This window comes from Harpia harpyja, chromosome 10 (genome assembly GCF_026419915.1).
Source record: "Harpia harpyja isolate bHarHar1 chromosome 10, bHarHar1 primary haplotype, whole genome shotgun sequence".
Taxonomy (NCBI): domain Eukaryota; kingdom Metazoa; phylum Chordata; class Aves; order Accipitriformes; family Accipitridae; genus Harpia; species Harpia harpyja.
This window is the reverse complement of record NC_068949.1, coordinates 9,391,777-9,411,904: the sequence shown is the minus strand read 5'-3', so window position 1 is coordinate 9,411,904 and position 20,128 is coordinate 9,391,777. Positions and strand designations below refer to the sequence as shown.

Below are 20,128 nucleotides of genomic sequence, written 5' to 3'. Positions count from 1 at the left end.
TTAAACAAGTAACTTTCAATTCCCAGATAAAAAGCTAGATACTCTGTTTGGCCAAGCTGTAACTGGCAAGCTGCTTCAAATAAAGTTGAGTCTAAGTTGAGATAGGTGGACAACGCCAGCTTATGTGGTGAAACAGCAAGGCTGTGTCCCATGTCGAAGCTTTGCATGGACTTTCTCCAGAATTTCCATTCTGGCTTTCCTCTTCTTTGAGTGTATGCCATGGATGTCACTGCACAGATTTTGGGTTGTTTAGCAGGGGCGGTTCTCTGAATTTGCTCTTCTGGTGAACTATTTAAACTGTCTACAGATTGTTCACAAAATAATAGACCTGGGATATGCAAAGGATCTGGATCAAGGAAGTTTATGCACTTCATTTGTTGGAACATTACAATATTTGGTAAGATTCCCCCCCCCCCCCCCCCATGTATACAAGTGATGTGGCATTGCCACGTTTTATAGAATCACAGAAGTGTGTGTCAAAAGGAACCTACAGAGGTCCCTTGTCCAGCCTCCTGTTCACAGCAGGACTGTCACCAGCACTAGGTCAGGGCAGCCATGGCTTGGCCCAGCCAAGCCCATTTCAGGGTTTCACTGAAAATGGAGATCCCACACCTTTCTGGGGACCTGTCCCAAGGGTGTTCCTTCTCCAGGGGAAGAAGTGTTTCCTCATGTCCAGCCTGAACCTCCCAGATGGTGACCTGGGGCCATTGCCTCTCGTTTTGTCACCCGTCGCTTCCAAGATGAGTTTGGCCCCATCTGTCCCCTCCATCCCTTCCTCTGCCATGGTCAGGGGCTGCTCTCAGCCCGCCCCTGCTCCAGCCTCTCCACAGCCAGACCCAACAAGCCCAGCTCCCTCCCATCCCCTTGTGGGTTCGGTGCTCCAGGCCCCGACCCACCAGGCAGCCTAAGTGGGGCCACATCAGGGTTCCCATGCTCCTCTAGAACTCGGGGGCCACACCTTGACGTAGCTTTGTCTTGACCGAAATGCAAGGAAATAGATGACCTGAAATACCACTTTCAAAGTGTCTTTTTATGATCCTTTTTTAGGCTCCAGAACTCTTTGAGAATAAATCCTACTCAGTTACTGTTGATTACTGGAGCTTTGGCACGATGGTGTTTGAATGCATTGCAGGATTTAGACCTTTCTTACATAATCTACAGCCGTTTACCTGGTAAGACACTTACTCTGCAAGAGGTGATGCCAGGCAATAGGAATGACAGCTACTGCCTGTGGTGAGGTGACAGAGTGAACCAGAATGATAAATTTCTTGTTAGTTAGGTACTGAGGCTGGTGGTCTGCTATGCTTTGCAGAAGCCATTGATATGTTAGTAGTATCAATTATGGTTCAATTGGCTATTCATACATATTGAGTACATGCTTATTATATTGTGTGGTAGCCTCTGGTCATAATAATTCCTTCACAAGTGAAATTTGAATCAAAAAATATAATTATAAACCAGTCTGTGTATCAGTGTCAGAAGAATTTAATGGGAAGGAGTGATATAGTCCTTTGTTCACCTAGGCTGTGAGGTTGCTTGTTTTTAGCAATAAATAACGCACAGCAAGACAGACCGTGTTTTGTGTAGTAAACACAGTTACGTGTTTGTAAGTAACTTTACAAAAGTGATGACTGAAAGACTTTAACCTGCATATGGACGTTTCTGCTTGCTTTTTGAGGGCTAGAAGAAGGGGCAGAAATATATATTTTTATAGAAAATAGTGTGGAAGCACTTCTTACCTTGCAATACCACGAGTGTATGTAAGCTTGTTTTTTAAAAGGGTGATTCTGCAACAGAAAAAATATGAAACTTGCTTTTCTGTTAGTATTGAAATAATAACAGGAGAAAAGATAAATTTGAGTTTTTATGTAAGTGTTAGCTTAAAAAACTATTATGTGTTAACAAAAAATAATTTTAGCCAATATGTTGCAATAGTTTCCCTTTTAACTGCCAGCTCTTGGGATTTTATTATTTTAATAGTTCAGTATTTTTTGCATTTTTTCCAACATGGAAAACTTGATTTCCTAACGTAAGTAGTAGAACACTAATGAATGAATGAGATTATAAACAGCTCTTCCCTATAAAAGAAGGAATAGAACAGCGCAGGCCACGTGTGTAGCTTCAGTTCCAGTTGGGGCTGACTGGGACAGAGAGCAGGCTGGCAGCCTCCAGGAGCAAGAAGCGTTCAGCTGCTTCACAGCTGACTGTCAACTTGCCCTGGGAAATCTTGCTGCTCTGGGAGCAGCTGAGCTCTAGGCAAGATTCAGACCAGTGCTGAAGTGAGCCAAGGTGATGAAACTGAGGCAGAGTTGCTGGTGATGTTTTCCCTGGTACTGGATCCAATAGCATGCTGTGTTTCTAACATTTACAGATGCTTCACTCAGATTGAGGTAAGGGCAGTGGTTTTGCCAGATGACTCTTGCAAATCTTATCTGTCTCATTAATGTGTGGAGGGTGATTTTGTTGTGCAGGCTTGCTCTGTGGTCAGTGAATTGTTACCTGTTAATCCTCTTGTTCGATGCTGTCCAGACCTCCTTGCAAGCATGTGCAAAAATGTTTCCAGAGACAGAGTTAATTGCAAGGACACCCCTCTTCCACTTGGAGATGTTCTGGGTGGATTGTTCGGAAATGTCATCTTTGTCCTGAAAGAAGAGTATTTTTTCTAAAGCTACTGTGACGCTTTTTGCTGCTGCCATATTTAATTGGCCCTTTATGAAAGTAACATTGTCAGTATATCCACAAAGGATTTTATTTTCTAGGCATGAAAAAATCAAGAAGAAGGATCCAAAGCATATCTTTGCTTCTGAAGAGATGAATGGGGAGGTTCGCTTTAGTACCCATTTGCCACAGCCTCACAGCCTCTGTGGGTAAGTGTGTCCCTGTGGCTACATGTGATAATTTTTGGCTTGTCTTTTAAACTGAGGGCTCCTCCTCCTTTATCGCAAGCACTTGAGGGGTCCTCCTTCTTTCTCCGAAGGAGTGTTTCAAGCTCCTGGCAGGCTACCATTTGCTGTTAAGGAATAGCCCATAGCCACATGGCTCTTTTTGATACTTTGGGCTCTCCAATGGCAGTTCACCCTGCAGTTTGTGGGATTATGGCAGTTCACCTTGCAGTGTGAACTCTGTGACTGCTTCCCACCCATTATCATAAGGCCTCTGAGTAACATCTACCAGGTAACTTGATGGTATTGAATCTCATAAACCAAGTACTTGAGTTAGCTGCTCTGTGAAAGCAGAAGCTTCTAGTACTTGTGCTGGGAAGACTGCTGCAAGTTCAGCAGAGGCCACAAAGATGGTCAGAGCCTGTTGAATAGAGCATACAAGGAGAGGCCCATGAAGCTAGGCTTCTTTGGTCTGGTGAAGAGAAGGCAAAGGGGGGTCTAGTTTTGTCTTCTACTATCTATTGGGGTGTTACAGAGACAACAGATCTAGGCTTTTCTCAGAGGGACAAAGCAAAAAGACCAAAGGCAACAGCACAAATTACAATAAGGGAGATGAAATTTGGGCACAGGAAGAGGGTTTCCCTGTGCTGGCGATGTGTCCCTGGGAGAGGGCCCCAAGCAGTAGGGGATCTCCGTCTGTGGGGACTGCCCAGACTGGCTTGGACAGAGTCCTGAGCAGCCTGCTGTAGTTGTGATGTTGGTCCTGCTGTGGGCTAGCAGTCAGACCGAAGACTTCCAGGAGGGCCTTTAATCTGAATTAATTGCTCTGTACCAAGTCAGAAGTCAGGTTCTGATCATTTGTCACTTACTTAGCACTTGTGTCTTTAGATGTTGCCCAGCAGTCCAGCGCAACTCATTGGCACTGGCAGATTTCTAGGAAAAGTACTGGAGTTGAGAATTAAATAAGTGGCTTTGTGCCAGTGCTTTGGGCTTTTTGCACTGTGTACTTTCTTCAAAGATGTTCTTGACAATAAACTTCACATGCTTCTTGTGTGGATAAACGTGGAGGAGAACCTTCCAGGCAGCTCTGCAGCATGGGGATGGTTATTCTGCAGACAAGGCTTTGAAAACTATTCGATTTTATGTGCATCACAGATAGTTTTTGGAGGAAAAAGAACCAAAAAACAATTCTTCCCCTTATCCATTTTGACACACGTGGCTCGCATGTCAAGATACTTTTGACTCAACGAATAGGAGTCAGAAGAAGAAATGTAATGCAAGGTGTATTGGATGGGTGTGTGCTCCTGCTGAGATCAGTGAAGACTGTTGTTACAGTGAGAATGCTCACTCTGTATGTGCTTTCCTCCCCTTCCATGCTTTCCCTGCTGTCAGGATGAGTGACTGCAGCGAAATCGCTGTTCTTCACACATGTTCAGCAGATGTTACACACATATCATCTCTAACCAAAGAGTTGTAACCTTATTGCTGTTGTGAGACCCTAGTTTTCTAAGTGGACTGAGGGTTGTAGAATATCTGCCTTCTCTTTCTTATGGCCCTTCTGTTTCAGTTTAATTGTAGAACCAATGGAAAACTGGTTGCAACTGATGCTGAACTGGGATCCACAACAGAGGGGTGGAGGTTTAGATCCTGAGACCAGTCGTCCAAATTGTTTCCTAATAATGGATCACATACTGAATTTGAAGGTGAGTGAGGATTGTTACTGGGTGCAAAGGCCTACTGAAAGCATCTCAGAGGACAGAACGTGTGTTCAGTGGAGCAAAGCTATAATCCTGGCATCATCCAGCTGCAGGATCATGAGGAATGTTTTTCTTGGTATCAGGAAGTGAGTGTATATACAGCCTGTCTGATGCATGTCTGAAGGCAAAATATCACCAGCAATATTAATCTCTAGGTTTGCACTTGGAGCAGAAGAATGACCCTGTATTACTGTCTGTCCTCTCAGAAAGGACTCGCTAAGATCAAATAATGGTTCAATGTTTGCTAATAACAGTTTTCCTGAACTCCACTACTGATGCTGTGACCTCCAGGTCCATATACTGTAGTAGTACCTGTAGTAGAACAGTTTACATTCACCTGACTCTTCCCCTTCAAGTAATTATTGGAGCTTTGCTAGAGTAAGACTAGCTGAGGCAAGCATGTATAGAAGCCAGAGGATAATTTTGTCTGATCTGGAAGGATTCCAAAGGAATTAAAGCCTGAAACACAAAATACTGTGCCCATAATTGGGACTTGTCAAAATTTGTATACTGTGGCGTGGTTTAGGTCCTACAGTCTCTGTCCAGATATAGTGAAACTATAGAGGGACATGAGAGCAGTGAGAAGACAAGCACTGGTATGTAATGGCTTTTTTGTATGGAGGGATTAAAGGAAAGGGGACCTTTCTTGGCAGCAGTACTGGCCAGCATCAGAGCCAACAAGGGTCAAGATGGCCTTTATGCTAGCATGTCACCATTCTTTTGATGTAATTAAGCTGCAGCCTGGCTTGTGAAGGCTGTTAGTGCATTTGATTGTAATTTTCTCTGACATTAAGTTAAAAATTACAGGCCCAGGCTTTGAGCTTTATTATGTGGGGCTTTACTCCTGAACTTGATTATTGTAGTCATTAAAACTCAAATGATGCTCTCAGTCTAACATGTTAATTGCTACATATTCCCTCCCAGGCCTTCGTTTCCTTTGTCTTTGATAGCCAGTGACCTGTAATCAGTTCGTACTCTTTTTACAGATAGTACACATCCTAAATATGACCTCTGCCAAGATTGTTTCATTTCTCTTGCATCCTGAGGAAAGCCTTCATTCCCTTCAGATTCGGATTGAGTTTGAAACAGGAATAAGTACTGGAAATCAGGAACTGCTGTTGGAAACAGGGATTTGCCTGGACCCTCGGAAACCTGCTTCCCAGTGTGTTATTGATGGCGTAGTAAGAACGATTCTGTTCATTTAATGTCTGTCACTTTCTCAGGGAATTTAAAATCTTAGGGAAGATAAATTGCCTTAATTTTTTCCCAGTGGAGACAGTTTGCTCTGTAAGTGTAGTAACTCCTAAGGTCTAGCATTATTTCCTTTCTTGGGTAATGTTAGCAGATTCCTATAGTTATACTCTGTCTAAATATTTAAATAAAGTAACTTGCTAGCAAAAGGTCCTGTGTTTCTGTGGGATTTATGAAAATCAGTTTTTTAAGGCACCTGATAAGAAGAGTTTCTGCCCACAATAATTAGTTCAGAATGTAACCAGGACCCTCTGGGTTAGTAGGAGCTATGTTTGGGTTTTCTCTTGTTTATGTTCTCTTCTCTTTTCTCACCAGAGAGGCTGGGATAGCTACATGGTCTATTTGTTTGATAAAAGCAAAACTGTCTATGATGGACCCTTTGCTTCTCGGAGTCTGTCTGATTGTGTAAATTACATTGGTAAGTATGCTGGAGGACAGCTGGGAACTGGAAGCGCTGCTTCTCATGTAATACGAAAGTAGATTTGCCTTACAAATCTCTGTGTGTTGTCTTGAAGGGCAGCGTCTAATTCAAAGAGGACCATTTAAGAACATGGGGCAACCTAACAAAGTTTCATCTGCAGTGCTGTATCTCCACATTTTGTAGATGTAGCAGTTCAGAGAATTTATTGCCTGCCCTTTGGGAACTCTTCTATAGAGCAACTTAAGAATTCATTTAAGTTTTTTGCCCTTGTATTAAATTCTGTGCATCTACCCCACGTAAACATTGTCCCACTTAAACAGAACCACGATGTGAAGGAAGGCTGGGGAAGTAATACGTGCAACCTAATCTTGTAGCCTAGAGAGGGAAAATTTTGGTTATGTCAGCACACTACATCCTGGAAAGAAGATTCTGACTTGGGGGCTGTGATTTCATTTGCACAGTCTTCTGCTCTGCTAAAGGGTGTTGTCCCTTCACACCCACAGAGTGTTGCAGTGACGTCATGCTGGGATATGTTTGCAGAACTTGAGTGATCACCCACATAGACGTCCTTTGGTGGTACAAAGGGTCAGGGACCTTCTTATCTTAGGGTTTAGCATCTGTAGAAGTTGTGCACATATCCTTTCTCCTACTCCCTGTGCACAGGTACAAACAGGTTTCAGCTCCTTGCAGTCCTGTCTCCTGAGACTGGGTGCTTTGGATGTTCATGAGCAGTTGCCCTCCTACAGCTCTCCTAGATTGATGCTTCTGAACCCCGTATCAGCATCTTGAGGATACAGATTACCTTTTTGCCCTATAATGTCTGTGATAGTTGCATTTGAGCTGTGATCCATCTCTGGTGTCTTGCCTAAGTGAAAGAACAGGTCCCTCATTCTGTGCTGCTGATAGTTCAGGGCCTGTGTCAGGAAATACACCTTGCTCTGATCACAGAGCCAAGCCAATGTGTTTGGCCGTGTTGCACCAGTTGCAGAATTGCTGTCATTCCCCTGTGGCGGTTATGAGTTAGGGCTGGTCTTCAGAGACACTTGGCAGAGGTTCAAAACCTCTTGTACTTTCTTCCCAACAGTTTTCAGCTCTAGTCATAATGTGTCTATAACCCCATAGCACTGTTTCTGCTTCTGGTCTCACCAAGCAGAGCCAAGTGCCTGAGAAAGCCCAGGCCCCTCTTTCCTCTTGAGCTGTTAGGAGTAGAGCCTGTATATTGCTGCATGGATACTGGTGGGATCTGCTCCTATTGGTCCCTCTTAGTTCTGGTGCTGCTGCCTGGCCCTGGCATCATCAGTATACTTTTAGACCATGCATGAAAGCTGCTTCTCTGCTTACAGCTTCCCTTACACGTCTCCTGAAATGACAGCAGTCATCTGCAGGACCTAATATACCTCTGTGAAGGTACCCAATATACCTGTATGAAGGACCTTGTATATCTCTATGAAAGAAAAAATAGTGTCAAGTGACAGGAGACATCCAGTGGCATACTGCGTGTGCAGGGAATGCCTTGTGACATACAGTTACTGTTAAGTAGCTTAATTTTCTTTGGTCTGGCTCTGCAGAAATTGTGCTGGTTTTCCTTGTCTCCTTTGTGTCCCTCAGGTTTATTCTGAACTTTTTTTTTCTGTGTTCTGGGCTATTTTAGTCTGGTGAATCTCATTGTGTGGCATCATTGTGCTGAATCTCTTGGAGCTAAGGCTTTTTACAACATGTTTATTGATATCCCAATGTACTGACACTTCTCTGTCTCTATAGGGGAACACACATAAGTCCTGCATCTTTTCCCCTTAAAACATCTACATCAGGAATCTGGGAGGAAATGTACAAAAGATTTGAACATGTTTTCAGATGAAACACACGTCCCAACAGTGACCAGTATCAGTTGATTAAATGGAGCAATTAAATTTGCTTTGCTAGCTTGGGCAAGTGCTTTAGATAGAGTTTTTTGATAAAACCATGCATGGGTCCTGCTTTGTGCTGTGTTTCATGCAGTGTGCCCTGTGTTTGCTAGTGTCAATAGGCCAAAGTGCTCAAAGAAATCCGTACTATTGTAGCTGTGAATTCAGACATGAGCTGTTGCATGGCCAGTAACAGGCTATCAAATACGTGGGGAGCTGTAACATGAAAAGCTTATACATGCTTAGGCAGCATCACATAAAAATTGAGCAGATCTTACGTGGCTTGATCCTTTAGTTTAGGCACCTGAAGCAGGAATTAGGAACGTTGTAAGCACTGAAATCCTTCTGTAGAGTTGTCCTTTCATTTGTGTACAGTTGTGGTTTTTTTGCATTCAGTACAGGATAGTAAAATCCAACTGCCAATTCCTCAGCTGCGCAAGGTATGGGCAGAAGCAGTTCACTACGTGATTGGGCTAAAAGAAGATTATAGCAGGCTTTTCCAGGGCCAGAGAGCTGCCATGTAAGTTGTTACTCCTCATTCAGAAGATTCGTTATGCAAATACAGAGACTGTTTGCATGGAAATGTACATCTTGGGGAGCTTGGGTTAGCCACAATTTTACAGCCCTCTGCTGTTCTCTACTTTTACATTATAAAACATATTTGGGCTGGGAGCTTATTCTACTCCAGGAATTTTACTGCATAGTGCCCGACTGATAATAACTGAAAAAACTTGAACTTTGAATATAGTCACAGACTCACAGAATGGCTGAGGTTGGCAGGGACCTCTGGAGGTCATCCAGTCTGACCTGCCCTGCTCAAGCAGGGTCACCTAGAGCTGGTTGCCTAGGACCATGTCCAGATGGCTTTTAAATATCTCCAAGGATGGAGACTCCATAGCCTCTCTGGGCACCACCTCTGCAAGTGCTCGGTCACCTTCACAGTAAAAAAAGAGATTCCTAATGTTCAGAGGGAACCTCCTGTGTTTAAATTTTTTGCCTATTGCCTCTGGTCCTGTCACTGGGCACCACTGAAAAGAGCCTGGCTCCATTCTCTGTGCACCCTCCCCTCAGGTATTTGTACGTTTTGATCCCCCTCGAGCCTTCTCTTTTCATGGCTGAACAGTCCCAGCTCTCTCAGCCTTACCTCATAGGAGAGATACTCCAGTCCCTTAATAATCATCATAGTCCTTCATTGGCCTCTCGCCAGTATGTCTATGTTTCTGGTGTACTGTGTAACCCAGAACTGGACCCAGGTGTGGCCCCACCAGTGCTGAAACGAGGGGGAGGATCATCTCCCTCAACCTGCCGGCAATGTTCCTCCAAATGCAGCCCAGAATAATCGTTTCACAGAAACGATTCTGCCACAGAAAGTGGCAGAATGAGTGGAACTGTTCGTTATATTTGTAGGGTTTTGTCATTTGATTGAATCACGGAATGGGCAGTGTCATATATCTCAAGTGATTAAAAAGGGACCAGAATTCATCAGGGGCAACATGCGCTACAGGACTCTTTAAATGCTAAGAAATACTCTACACTGCAAGGACTGTTTAAGTGAGCTTGACAAAAAAACTGGGAAATGAGGAAGGACTTCCTCTTTTGCTTGCTGAGGACCTGCAGCTTCTGAGGACATGAGATGGAGCCTGTGACCCCACTGAAACTCCCTGTTCCAAGGATCTTACAAAATTTTTTGCTAGCTATGTCTTTCTTTCAGGTAATGTGACAGCACTGGCCACATAAGTCCAGATACGCTTTTCAGCTAACTTGCTGTTCTTGTTTCATTTGTTAGGCTCAGTCTTCTTCGATATAATGCCAACCTAATCAAAATGAAAAACAATATGGTGTCAGCATCTCAGCAACTGAAAGCAAAGCTGGAATTCTTTCATCAAAGCATTCGCCTCGACCTGGAGAGATACAGTGACCAGATGGCTTATGGCATATGTACGTATTGTGTAATACTTGCCTGCGTGTCCTGTCTGATCCTACAAAGGATCAGACTGACTATGAAGGCCTGTGGGTAAGAACTAGCATTAAAAAAAAATGAATGCAGGAGCTGCCAGTGTGTTCCTCAGCATCTTTATGGGTATGTTTTAGCTGGGGCAGATGCAGGAGAAGAGTTTGGCAGAAGCAAAGGCAGGAAGATAAATGTTTTTGGAGACCTTCAGTGACAGTGAAACAGGAGGTCAGCTGTTCCCCACTGAGAACACCAAGCTAATAAAATTAAATAAAATTAGAGTATTAATAGTACTGGTGATGTAAATGTTTGCTATTTATTCATTCAGAGTCTGATTCATTTGGAGTTGTCACTGGGCATAAAGTGGAGGGCAGAGTTGCTGCACTTGATATATGGTGGAAGGGCCACTAACCATCCATGGCAGAACAAATGGGCATGGTGACTGTAGAAACACTGTTTTGAACAGTGCTAAGGGAGTGATCTAGCTGTGCTTGATATCAGGAGGTAGCATAAGTCAGGATGAGAGATGAGGTGAAAAAGCACCTGCTATGGTTTTAATGTTACAGAAATGTCTCAATCTTACAAATACTGTTCAGGAGAGAATAGTAAGATTTATGCATAGCTTGGATATATGGCTAAAAACTGAAACTTGAGTCGAAAATTATGACTGGGCTGAAGGACGATGATGGAAAATGGAAAGACTCGGTGAACTGATTTTGGACAGTCTGTGTTTAATCAAAAGTGGCAGTTGTTGAGCTTAATGGTGGAGTTTGACTGAAACTCATTTTAGGCCAGTGATTGCAAACAGTAGTGAAATCCTACCAAAGGGTTTGTATGTGAGTTAAGGTCAAGTATGGAGTTGTTAAGTTGCAACTTTGCTGTCTCTGTGATCTCTGAGTCATGACTGCTGCTTGGAGATTCAGTGTCACGCTCTTTGTGTTCAAATTCAACTGATGTATGTAAAGGTCAGGTCATGCTTCATTTTTGTGTCTGTATTTTTTTAAAAATTAACAACTCTCTTCTCCGAAGCTTCAGAAAAGATGCTCAAAGCCTGGAAGGAGATGGAAGAAAAGGCCTCTCAGTGTGCACAGGTAGGGGATATTAAAGAAGCTTCATTATCTCTCTGTGAAGGAGATCATGACAGGAACTTAGTGTCATATGTGCTACTGCTCTGTCCCTTCAGTGTGTTTCATATCCTACCTGCTGTGGGAATGGGAATATCATTGCAGGTGCATTAAAAAAGAAACAGTCCCCAGTTGCCAGGTTGTTTGAATCTAGTGATTTGAGCAAAACCAACACAAATGGCACTAGACTCAGTTGTCTGTATAGGAAAGTAGACTATAGAGACACGTTATTTATTGCCCAAAAGAAACAGTGTTGCTATAGACAAGAGTCTTCCTGGTTGGATTTATTGCACAGAAAAATTTCCATTGCTAAAGCTGAAAATAATACCAATCAGTTACTATGCAGTGATTTCAAAATTGCAGTACTTCATTTAGGAGTACAAGCATAAATTTCTGGTATTCTGCAAATAAAGATGCAAATTAGTTTTTAATGAGAGTCATCCTTAAGAAATTTAGAGCAGAGCTAGAGCCAGCTCTTACTCTGCATAGTCCTAACAGTTAACAGATGTTTTCATTTGTGGTTTATGGACAGTTGAGCTGATGTAATGGCTTTCTGTTTCTCAGAGTTAGTTCTGCAAGAAAGGCTGGTTGAAATTTATCTACTGCTTAGAATTCTGATCTCTGTCTTCTGGGAACAAGCATTTTAGTTTTACCTCTGTTGAAAATGATGAGGAGACAGAGGCCTTTTTGACAAAGAATAATTATACCTGCAGTTTTGTCCAGACCTTTATAGGGAAGGAATAAGCTTTTAGCTATGAAAACTAGGGACAGAGGATGACTGTAGTTTATTGTCAAAAGCTGTTTCTTCTTCTCTTCTACTGGATGTGCTGAATAAAGCTTGGGAGAGGGGAGCATTCAGAAGGAATGCAAGGAAAAATCAGCACATTTGTAATGTATTTCTCAGAGTAGAGGTCTTTAAAATACTTTTAAAAAGTACTCTCTTTTTTGTGCTCTGTGATAACAGCTAACTGTAAGAGTGCCAAGAACATTGCATGTTCTGCTGACCAGGACTGTCACATAGTTTGCTGGGCTGATGTCTTGCATTTCTGCTCTCCCCTGCAGGGAGTTTTTGTATCAGCCATCATAGTAATACAGAGCACAGTGATTAATACATAAAAATCACAGACACCATTAGAAACACAAACAAATTACATTGCCTGTTTTTTACCCTGTGAGGGAATAGACTGGGTAGTTCAGGTTCTGGGATCCATTACCTATCCTGATCTAAGTCAAAAGGTTCTTGGAGCCTTGAATCTGCTTGCTGTGGTTTGATAGAGTAGGGGAATTGTGATTACCACCTGAATTTACCTCTGGTTAGCTCTTTAAATTTTGGGATCTTGTTGCTCCCTCTTAGGAAGCAAGAAAGATAAAAGGGAGGCTGCTTCTAGCAGAATAACTCAAAGCTGTCACTGGCTGTTTCCAGAAAACCAGGAAGCTCAACAAATATTTACTTTGCGGACCATCAGAATTATGTTCTGTCTTCAAGCTGTGCAGTCTACATGTATAGTCACACCATGTCCATTTATCAGGAAATGAAAATGTTTTACTCTGTAATACACAGTGGTATCTCAGTCTATCTAGCGGGCAGCTTAACTTCTGTGAATTCAAGAGATACAGTTATGCTGTGTGGTGAGTCACGGTGCTCCAGATAAAGACATTTCTTTTGATAACAGGGTTTACTTCACATTTTTCTCACAATCTGATTCTCCTTTGATTATGTGGCTTCTCGCTGCTTCTTCTTCTTGGTTTATTCTTTGCCTGCAAGACCTACAGACATCCCTTTCTGGTCAAGGGGTCACGTCCCGTTTATATAGCCTCATACCAAGTACTTCTGCAGCTTCAGCAAGGGGTACGTTATGTAAGATGTTCAATTTTCAGGTCCTACAGCCTCAAGTCAGAAAGGAAAAGCTGAAATGGCTGAAAATACTTTCTCAGGAAAGCAGATCAGTGCCCACAGTCCATGGCACTAAGACAGATTACGGTGACCAGTGCTTTCTTAACCATGCTGGGGATCTCCAGTGCATGTCTGGCACCACATACCCGCTCCTTATGCTCAGAAATGTTGTTGTTGGCTGCCTCACCTAACTTATGGGGGGGCTTGGCATAAGATCAGTACCTTTTATATTGCTTTGAGGAAGATGTGAAATACCGGAGAAATGTCAGACCAAAATGTGTATGGGAGGGTAAAATGTGAGAGCACCCTCTGTCCATATGGTAAGAGCAGGAGAAAAAAACCTTCGCTGCTGGAGCGTGCATAGAGCCAGAGAGTGTGTGTGTGCGCACGCGCACAGCATGCATCTCAAAGAGATAGGAGTTATGAAGACAATGATTTTTCTCATCCAGTGTGGTTGTCAGAGATTTGGATCCAGGTGATACCATGCACTGAGAAGATAATAACACTAACCTCAATTATTGTAGCAGCCGTCATGTCAAAGAGCTTTTTTCTCCTAAAATTTGCGTGGAGTCAGTCCATTATCCAAACAAGTACTCTGGGGATCTTTCTATCTACTTTACTGCTCTCCTCCTCCAGTTTGATTTATACCTACATTTTGCCATTAGGCTGAAGATATTGGATATCTGGATGAGCAGATCATGGCTCTGCACACAGAGATTGTAGAGCTTCAGAAGAGTCCATATGCAAGGCGCCAGGGAGAGGTCATGGAGAGCTTGTAAGTCCTTTGCTTATTATTTTTATGGCATGTAAATGGATTTTGTGTATTGCAGTGTCTGAGGGGTTTTTTTTTCTCTGTTGGTGGTTCCATCAGCGCTTTTGAAATGCACTCTCCGCTTTTTGCAAACTGCAACTACAGAGTAGTTTGCAATTGGTTTAAGATCATTTTGCTGGTAAAAGGGAAGATCCCACCACTTGTGACTGTATGTTCCTCATTCTTCTTGAAGTTCTCATGATCACTTGGAAGCATTATAAGGCAGAATAGGACACTGCTCTATCCGAAAGCTAGCTGTGCAAGAAAGATTAACATTCAGTTGCACGGGTAAACTCATCTAGCTTACCTAACTTACCCTGCAGCCGCACAATGACTGGACCTGGGGAAACATGGAAAAGAGAGCTGGGGAGGACAAGACACTTCTCTGTCACTGACTATGAAATTTCATTGTAGAAGAGGATGGGCCTAAGATATATCTTGGTCTCAGCTGAAAAATGCAGAGCATCTTTTTGCATCAGAGAAGAGAGAATTTTATAGTGTTGAGTGAGAAAATGATGATGTCATTGTAAAGTCCTGTTAAGTATCTTCAGTGTGTTTTTAAAGGAAGGATAATTGACAACTCTTGGATACTTGAATATTTGGAAACTTGAATTTTTTTTTTTTAAGTATTAAAGTATGAAAGAGCTAACTGGTATTACTGATCTTAGGAAGACTTTTTGTAGTTTGGGCTGTTGCTGAGAGCACAAGTGACAATTATAAAAGAGGGATCGAATAGCCACCAAGACTGAATAGCCACTAAGTCTGTTGTTAATAAGAGCTCTTCTGAATGACTGAGTATTCTGGGAGGAAATGTGCCTGTTCCTGGCATGTTCTCCCCCCTCCCTCCCTCTTTGCTGAGGTAGATCAGCTAAGTTGCTTTTCATCCATGTGTGGTTGCAGGAGCAGCAGGACTAATGCACAGGGGAGGAAGTGGTGGAAGGGTGAACCACCTCTTGCAGCAGTAGCCCCCATTCAGAGCAGCTTAAACTAAAAATGAACCTGCCTCCTAAAACGTTGTTAAGCACTTCCGCCACTGCAAACCCATCAGCTATTTTCAAGGTGCTTAAAGTGTGCCCTAAGCTGTTGATTATTCTGGTCTAAAGCTACTCGTCTTAATGAGGAGTGAAATGGAGAACAGATTGAGTCTCCTGCTCTTCAGTTTTTGGGGCTGTAGTGAAGCATACTGTAGAGCACTAGCTTAAGGTTTGAGATACACAGCCACGAGACACACATAGATCCTGGGTGATATCTCAGATTTACCTGATGGTGCTGGATGCTAATGTTCTCTTTTTACCAGTGCAGCAGGAGTAAAGAGCACCTCTCCCCCTATCCTTGGCTGATGCAGGAGTTTGAAGATGGATAACTATCCAGCGCACTAGAAATGCTAACTTACATAAGCAGAAGCAGCTTGCATGATCTCTTGAAACAGTATTGGGGTGATCTAAGGGCAGCTAGGGGGAAGAAGAGGCCTGTTGAGGGCCCAAAAGCAGAGTTAGAACTGGCTAAACTGCTACTTGTTTCTGACAGACTTTTGATTCAGAACAGTGAAGATTTGTTCGAGGGTGGAAGCTTCAGTGTTTGGCTGCTTTTGAAATATTTGAAAGAAGTAACATTTATTTAATGGGAAGAAGAAAAACACTGTCCTCTTGTTTGTGATGCAGCTGTCTTTCCACTTACAGACTATCACTAAAATTCAGGCAAAAAATGCAGAACAGGAACTAGAATTTCTCAGGCAGTTGTGCAGAAGTACCTATAGTTACAAAAATGAAGTTTCATAATTAAGGGTACCATGGAAAGAAAGCACAGCTGAGCCACATGAAAATTTGAAACTGAAAATAACCTTCAATTGGTATGGTTATCTGACAAGAAAATGCGTAATCAGAGGAAAAGAGAGACAGCTTTTAGGGAAGAGTTGGTTTCCATCACAGAAAGACCACCCCTTGTGTTCCAAATTGTCACCTTCTTCTACAGCTAGTATACATCTCCAATGTATGAGGTTCAGCAAGGGATAACTTAATTGCAATGCTTTTTTTTCTTGAGTCACTGGCTTGTTGATACATATATGAATCATTTTCTTCTTTTTACAGGGAACAGAGAGCCATAGACCTGTACAAGCAATTAAAAACAAGACCTCCAGGTATGGAAGGAGATGGTTCAAAGGCCATTTCACACTTGTACCCCATGACTAATTTTTCTGAACTCAAACCCAGAAAATACTGTTTAGAAGGCAAATGATTGTATTAAAATTAACCAGACTCAAGGGCATACCTTAAGATGATTTCGTCTTTTTGCTGAGCCTAGAGCTCTCCCAAATTCTGTAGTTCTGTTCCTCAGCCATGGGTTTGTCTTTTGTTTTTCAGTCTTGGAGCATCTGCCCTGAACATGTGTCTGCCTTCTGGCATTCTCTACCTTTTTTACTGCCCCCAATACTGTTGCTTTACTCCCCCCAGACATGGGAAGAACTGCTGTTCCTCTGTCGTCACTCCAACCCAAGGGCAGTCTCTTTTCTCCCTCTCCTCCTGTCTCTCAATTGTACTGGATGGAGCCCCATGTTTGGGCCTTATTATGTTCTGAACATAGTAACTGGTGAGCAGAAAGATTTAGTTGTGCATTTTGCAACTACCTGCAGTCCTTATTGAAGCCAGTATCTAGACAGCAAGAGTGGCTGGAATTGTATACATTACTGTGGTGAGAAGAGACATTAAGGAAGAGCTGTGCCTAATGAGAGATTTTGACAGACTTTAAGATGTTTCATTGGGCTTCAGTTTGTTTGGCTGCACTCGTTAAGTCAAAGCTGTCATTGACTCTGAATGTTTGTGTTCAGAGTAGCTCCTTGCTGAAGAGCATTTTACTAATGCGGTGATTCATGGCCCTTCCAGATCATGCCTACAGTGACAGCACGGACATGGTGAAGATCATTGTGCAGACAGTACAGAGCCAAGACCGAGTTCTCAAGGAGCTCTTCGGCCATCTCAGGTACTTTATGCAGAAAAAACCCCAAGCAAATGCAATTTGTAGCTTTGTAGCAGGAAAGGAGAGGGAAAACCATGGAGATCGGAGCCCAGAAGCTCCATCCACAGGTATACGTTTCTCGTAGCAATATTAATTCTGCTCCTTTGTGTCTGTGTTGAATTTCCATTTACTTTATTAAAACATATAGCTAATTTGTATAACTTAATAGGGAAGGGGAGGACAATGCACAAGCTTGTGCTGTTAGCATCCAAGAGTTCACTTTAAAATGAGACAAATTCTGCCAGTGTTTAGGTTGGGATTAAAATCTTAAGGAAAAAAAGGAATAATGTAACAGCTGAGAAGACACCATAGTGATTCGTTCATTAATTCATTAATTCTTCAAGTAGCTCAGAAAAAATGTCATTATGCAGATCTCAGTAGTTAGCAAAGCATGATTTAGTTTTATTTTCATGTGTTGCTTATGCTTAGTAGATCCCATAAAGGAAGTTGTTAGCTATGGTATGGTCAGCCTAGACTATGGTCAGAGACCAACACAGACCAGAGAAGATTAATAAAATACCGTGGTTGAGTTGCTGTGCTGTCCACTGTCATCAGGATCAATTTTTGCATTTCAAATAAGAAGAGCTTATATTGTGGGTATTAATAGTAATGTCATCTGCCTGCTTTTTCGAGTCTTAACCAGGGGTCCCTCCAGTCTTGCAGGTTTTGTACCTGCAGGTGTCACAGTACTGTGCTAAGAGAAGGGGGTGTTCTTAAAGAATTTTTCTTGAATCCGAAGGTGAGGCTTTTGGTTTTGCCAGAATGTATTGCCGCACAAGCTGGAAAGTAACTTTGTGTTTGGTTTTTATTATAGCAAGCTCTTGGGCTGTAAGCAGAAGATCATTGACTTGCTTCCAAAGATTGAAGTGGCTCTAAATAACATCAAGGAAGCCGACAACTCAGTGATGCAGATGCAGGGCAAAAGACAAAGGGAGATATGGCATTTACTGAAAATTGCTTGCGTAAGTAGCTTTTGGACTATTTGTTAACTCTTCCTTCCAGTGCAGGAGCCAGGGGACATCACATGAAACGCTGAAGAGACCAAAAAGGAGTAACTTCCACACAATCGTTGATTTTACTGTAGTGAAGGGAAGTTTGAGATGCTATAAGTTGACAGGGTAGACAAATTCATGGAAAAGCAGCCCAGTAGAGGAGTCCTTGGTCCCAGTAAGTCATCAAACTGCAAATCGCTGGTGGCTGGGGTACAGTAGACATGCCATGCTGTGCACCTTGTTCTTACGTTCCCTGAATGTCTAGTGTTGGTTGCTGTTGGAGGGCATACGCTGGGATAGGTGAACTTCAACCTCATGTATTAAACCTATCATGATTTTAGTGCTGCAAAAGCAAAACAGGTGCTTTCCTGGTTAGTTTAAGGTGTTTTAAGACTACACTGTTTTTTCTGCATCAGTTATAGTGACTATACAGCTGAAGCAATCCGATTTCCACATACCTACATTTAAGGTTGGCATAGGAAACATGTATGTCTTTCCCCTGTCAGGAGAGTTGCTGCTGTGCATGACTCACAGTTTAGGACATGGCACTGCCTCCTAATTCTTCAGTGTAGAAGACACGCCATGTACAACACAGGTGACTTACATGCAGAGGCATTTGGTACCAGCTACATCTGCAGAACTGTGGAGGGTTGTATCAGCTGACTTGCCAGCCACAGGCATGGCCTAGATTGTGTGTATGTGTTACGAACAGTGCTTATGTTTAATCGCAAGTCTTGTATGCAAAATAATTAAGCATGACTAAATTCTTCCTTTGTCCATCACAGCAGATGAATTTCTTTTTTCTAGACGCAGAGCTCTTCTCGATCACTGGTAAGCTCCAGCCTGGAAGGCACAACCTCAACTCCAGCAGCCACGTGGCTCCCACAGAGCTCCTCAGGGAACGTACCTCACCCTCTGTCATCTATGGCAACTCCCGAAGATGGGTAAGAGCTGTTGGGAAAGGAGGCCACTGCAGAGAAGTCAGTGTAGCCATTTTGTATGCATATACTCTGAAATCCTGTCCTCTGCTGCTGGAGTCTCCAGTGCTGAGGGGGCCTGAGGGGCATGTCTTCACCACATCCCATGTGGTGGTTTTTGGATATGCTGGGCAGGGAGAGTTTTGGTATGCTAGACTGTCTCCAAAGGCAACATTGTTCAACTCCTGACTGGATTTTTAGTAACTTGCCTCTGGTCATACCACAGCAAAATGCAGCAATAAGATTTTGAGCCAAAATGCAGTTTCTTTTCATGCCCAGGTTCTGGTGCAAGTCCCAGATAAATCAGGGCATATTTAGTGCTGCTTACAGCTTCAGTGATTTTAAAAAGTCTCAATTCAAATGGAGGTCTGAAGTCAGGGTCAGTACTAAGCAATCCTTCTGGTTCAATATCTGGGGGGTTTTTTATCCTTCCAAAAAATGCTTCAGTAGCTCATGTGTCACTAATGCTCTAAAAAATCAGGAATTAGGTTGAACTCTTTATTCAGAAACCCCAGCTCTCTGGTCCTGAGCAAGTTCCACATACCACTCTCAGATAAAGCACTGTGCTGTTCGTTTCTTGCACGTCATGTTACTCTGTCTTGGGGTTGGATTTGGTTATTAAGGCCCTTCTCTCTCAGCCAGTCCTAGCTGAGTAAGAGTTGTCAGGAGCTGAGAGGTTTCTCTCTGCTTCATTAGCAATTTTACTTCCAGTCAGCATAACAGAAGGGAAGGTGCCCCTCAGACTGCTCAGCCCTTGATCTGCAGCAGTGCTAGTTTTGTGGGGGCTGTGGCAGGCTGCGAACATTGGCATCAAACCATTTGGCCATCTCTTTCTTTTTGGGTGGTCAGGGAAACACCTAGGTTCTGAAGATACACATCTTCTAAGCAGGCTTTTGCTGGAAGTCAGTTGATTTTTCTGAAACCCTGAGCAACCTTTTCCACTTCCTCTTTTCTGTCTGCTGCTGCGGGGCAATTTTTGTCTCTGAGTAATGTGGGGTGATCACCTTTTTAATAGGTGCTTCCCTGAGCAAGGTGCCTTTGGATTGCCTCAGAGCTCCTCTTTGAACCATGACTTCACTGTATGAGGCACTGTACAAAGAGTCAAGAGATGTAAACCTTATGGGTAATGGGCAGTAATTTCAAGCCCCTCAT

The 20,128-nt window shown here is 42.9% G+C and overlaps 1 protein-coding gene across 2 annotated transcripts in view; it reads left to right on the top strand.

Moving 5' to 3' along the window:
* The window catches only part of CHUK (component of inhibitor of nuclear factor kappa B kinase complex), a 32,111-nt gene that overhangs the window by 9,096 nt on the left and 2,887 nt on the right, over positions 1-20,128 (top strand). For both annotated transcript variants that reach the window (XM_052798432.1, XM_052798433.1), the window contains 14 exons: positions 308-397; positions 1,048-1,172; positions 2,760-2,867; positions 4,450-4,585; positions 5,626-5,820; positions 6,206-6,308; positions 8,612-8,735; positions 10,002-10,153; positions 11,196-11,257; positions 13,850-13,959; positions 16,083-16,132; positions 16,875-16,971; positions 17,822-17,969; positions 18,807-18,943. In XM_052798432.1, the coding sequence (XP_052654392.1) occupies positions 308-397; positions 1,048-1,172; positions 2,760-2,867; positions 4,450-4,585; positions 5,626-5,820; positions 6,206-6,308; positions 8,612-8,735; positions 10,002-10,153; positions 11,196-11,257; positions 13,850-13,959; positions 16,083-16,132; positions 16,875-16,971; positions 17,822-17,969; positions 18,807-18,943 (1,637 nt within the window). The remainder of the gene's footprint in view (positions 1-307; positions 398-1,047; positions 1,173-2,759; positions 2,868-4,449; positions 4,586-5,625; positions 5,821-6,205; positions 6,309-8,611; positions 8,736-10,001; positions 10,154-11,195; positions 11,258-13,849; positions 13,960-16,082; positions 16,133-16,874; positions 16,972-17,821; positions 17,970-18,806; positions 18,944-20,128) is intronic.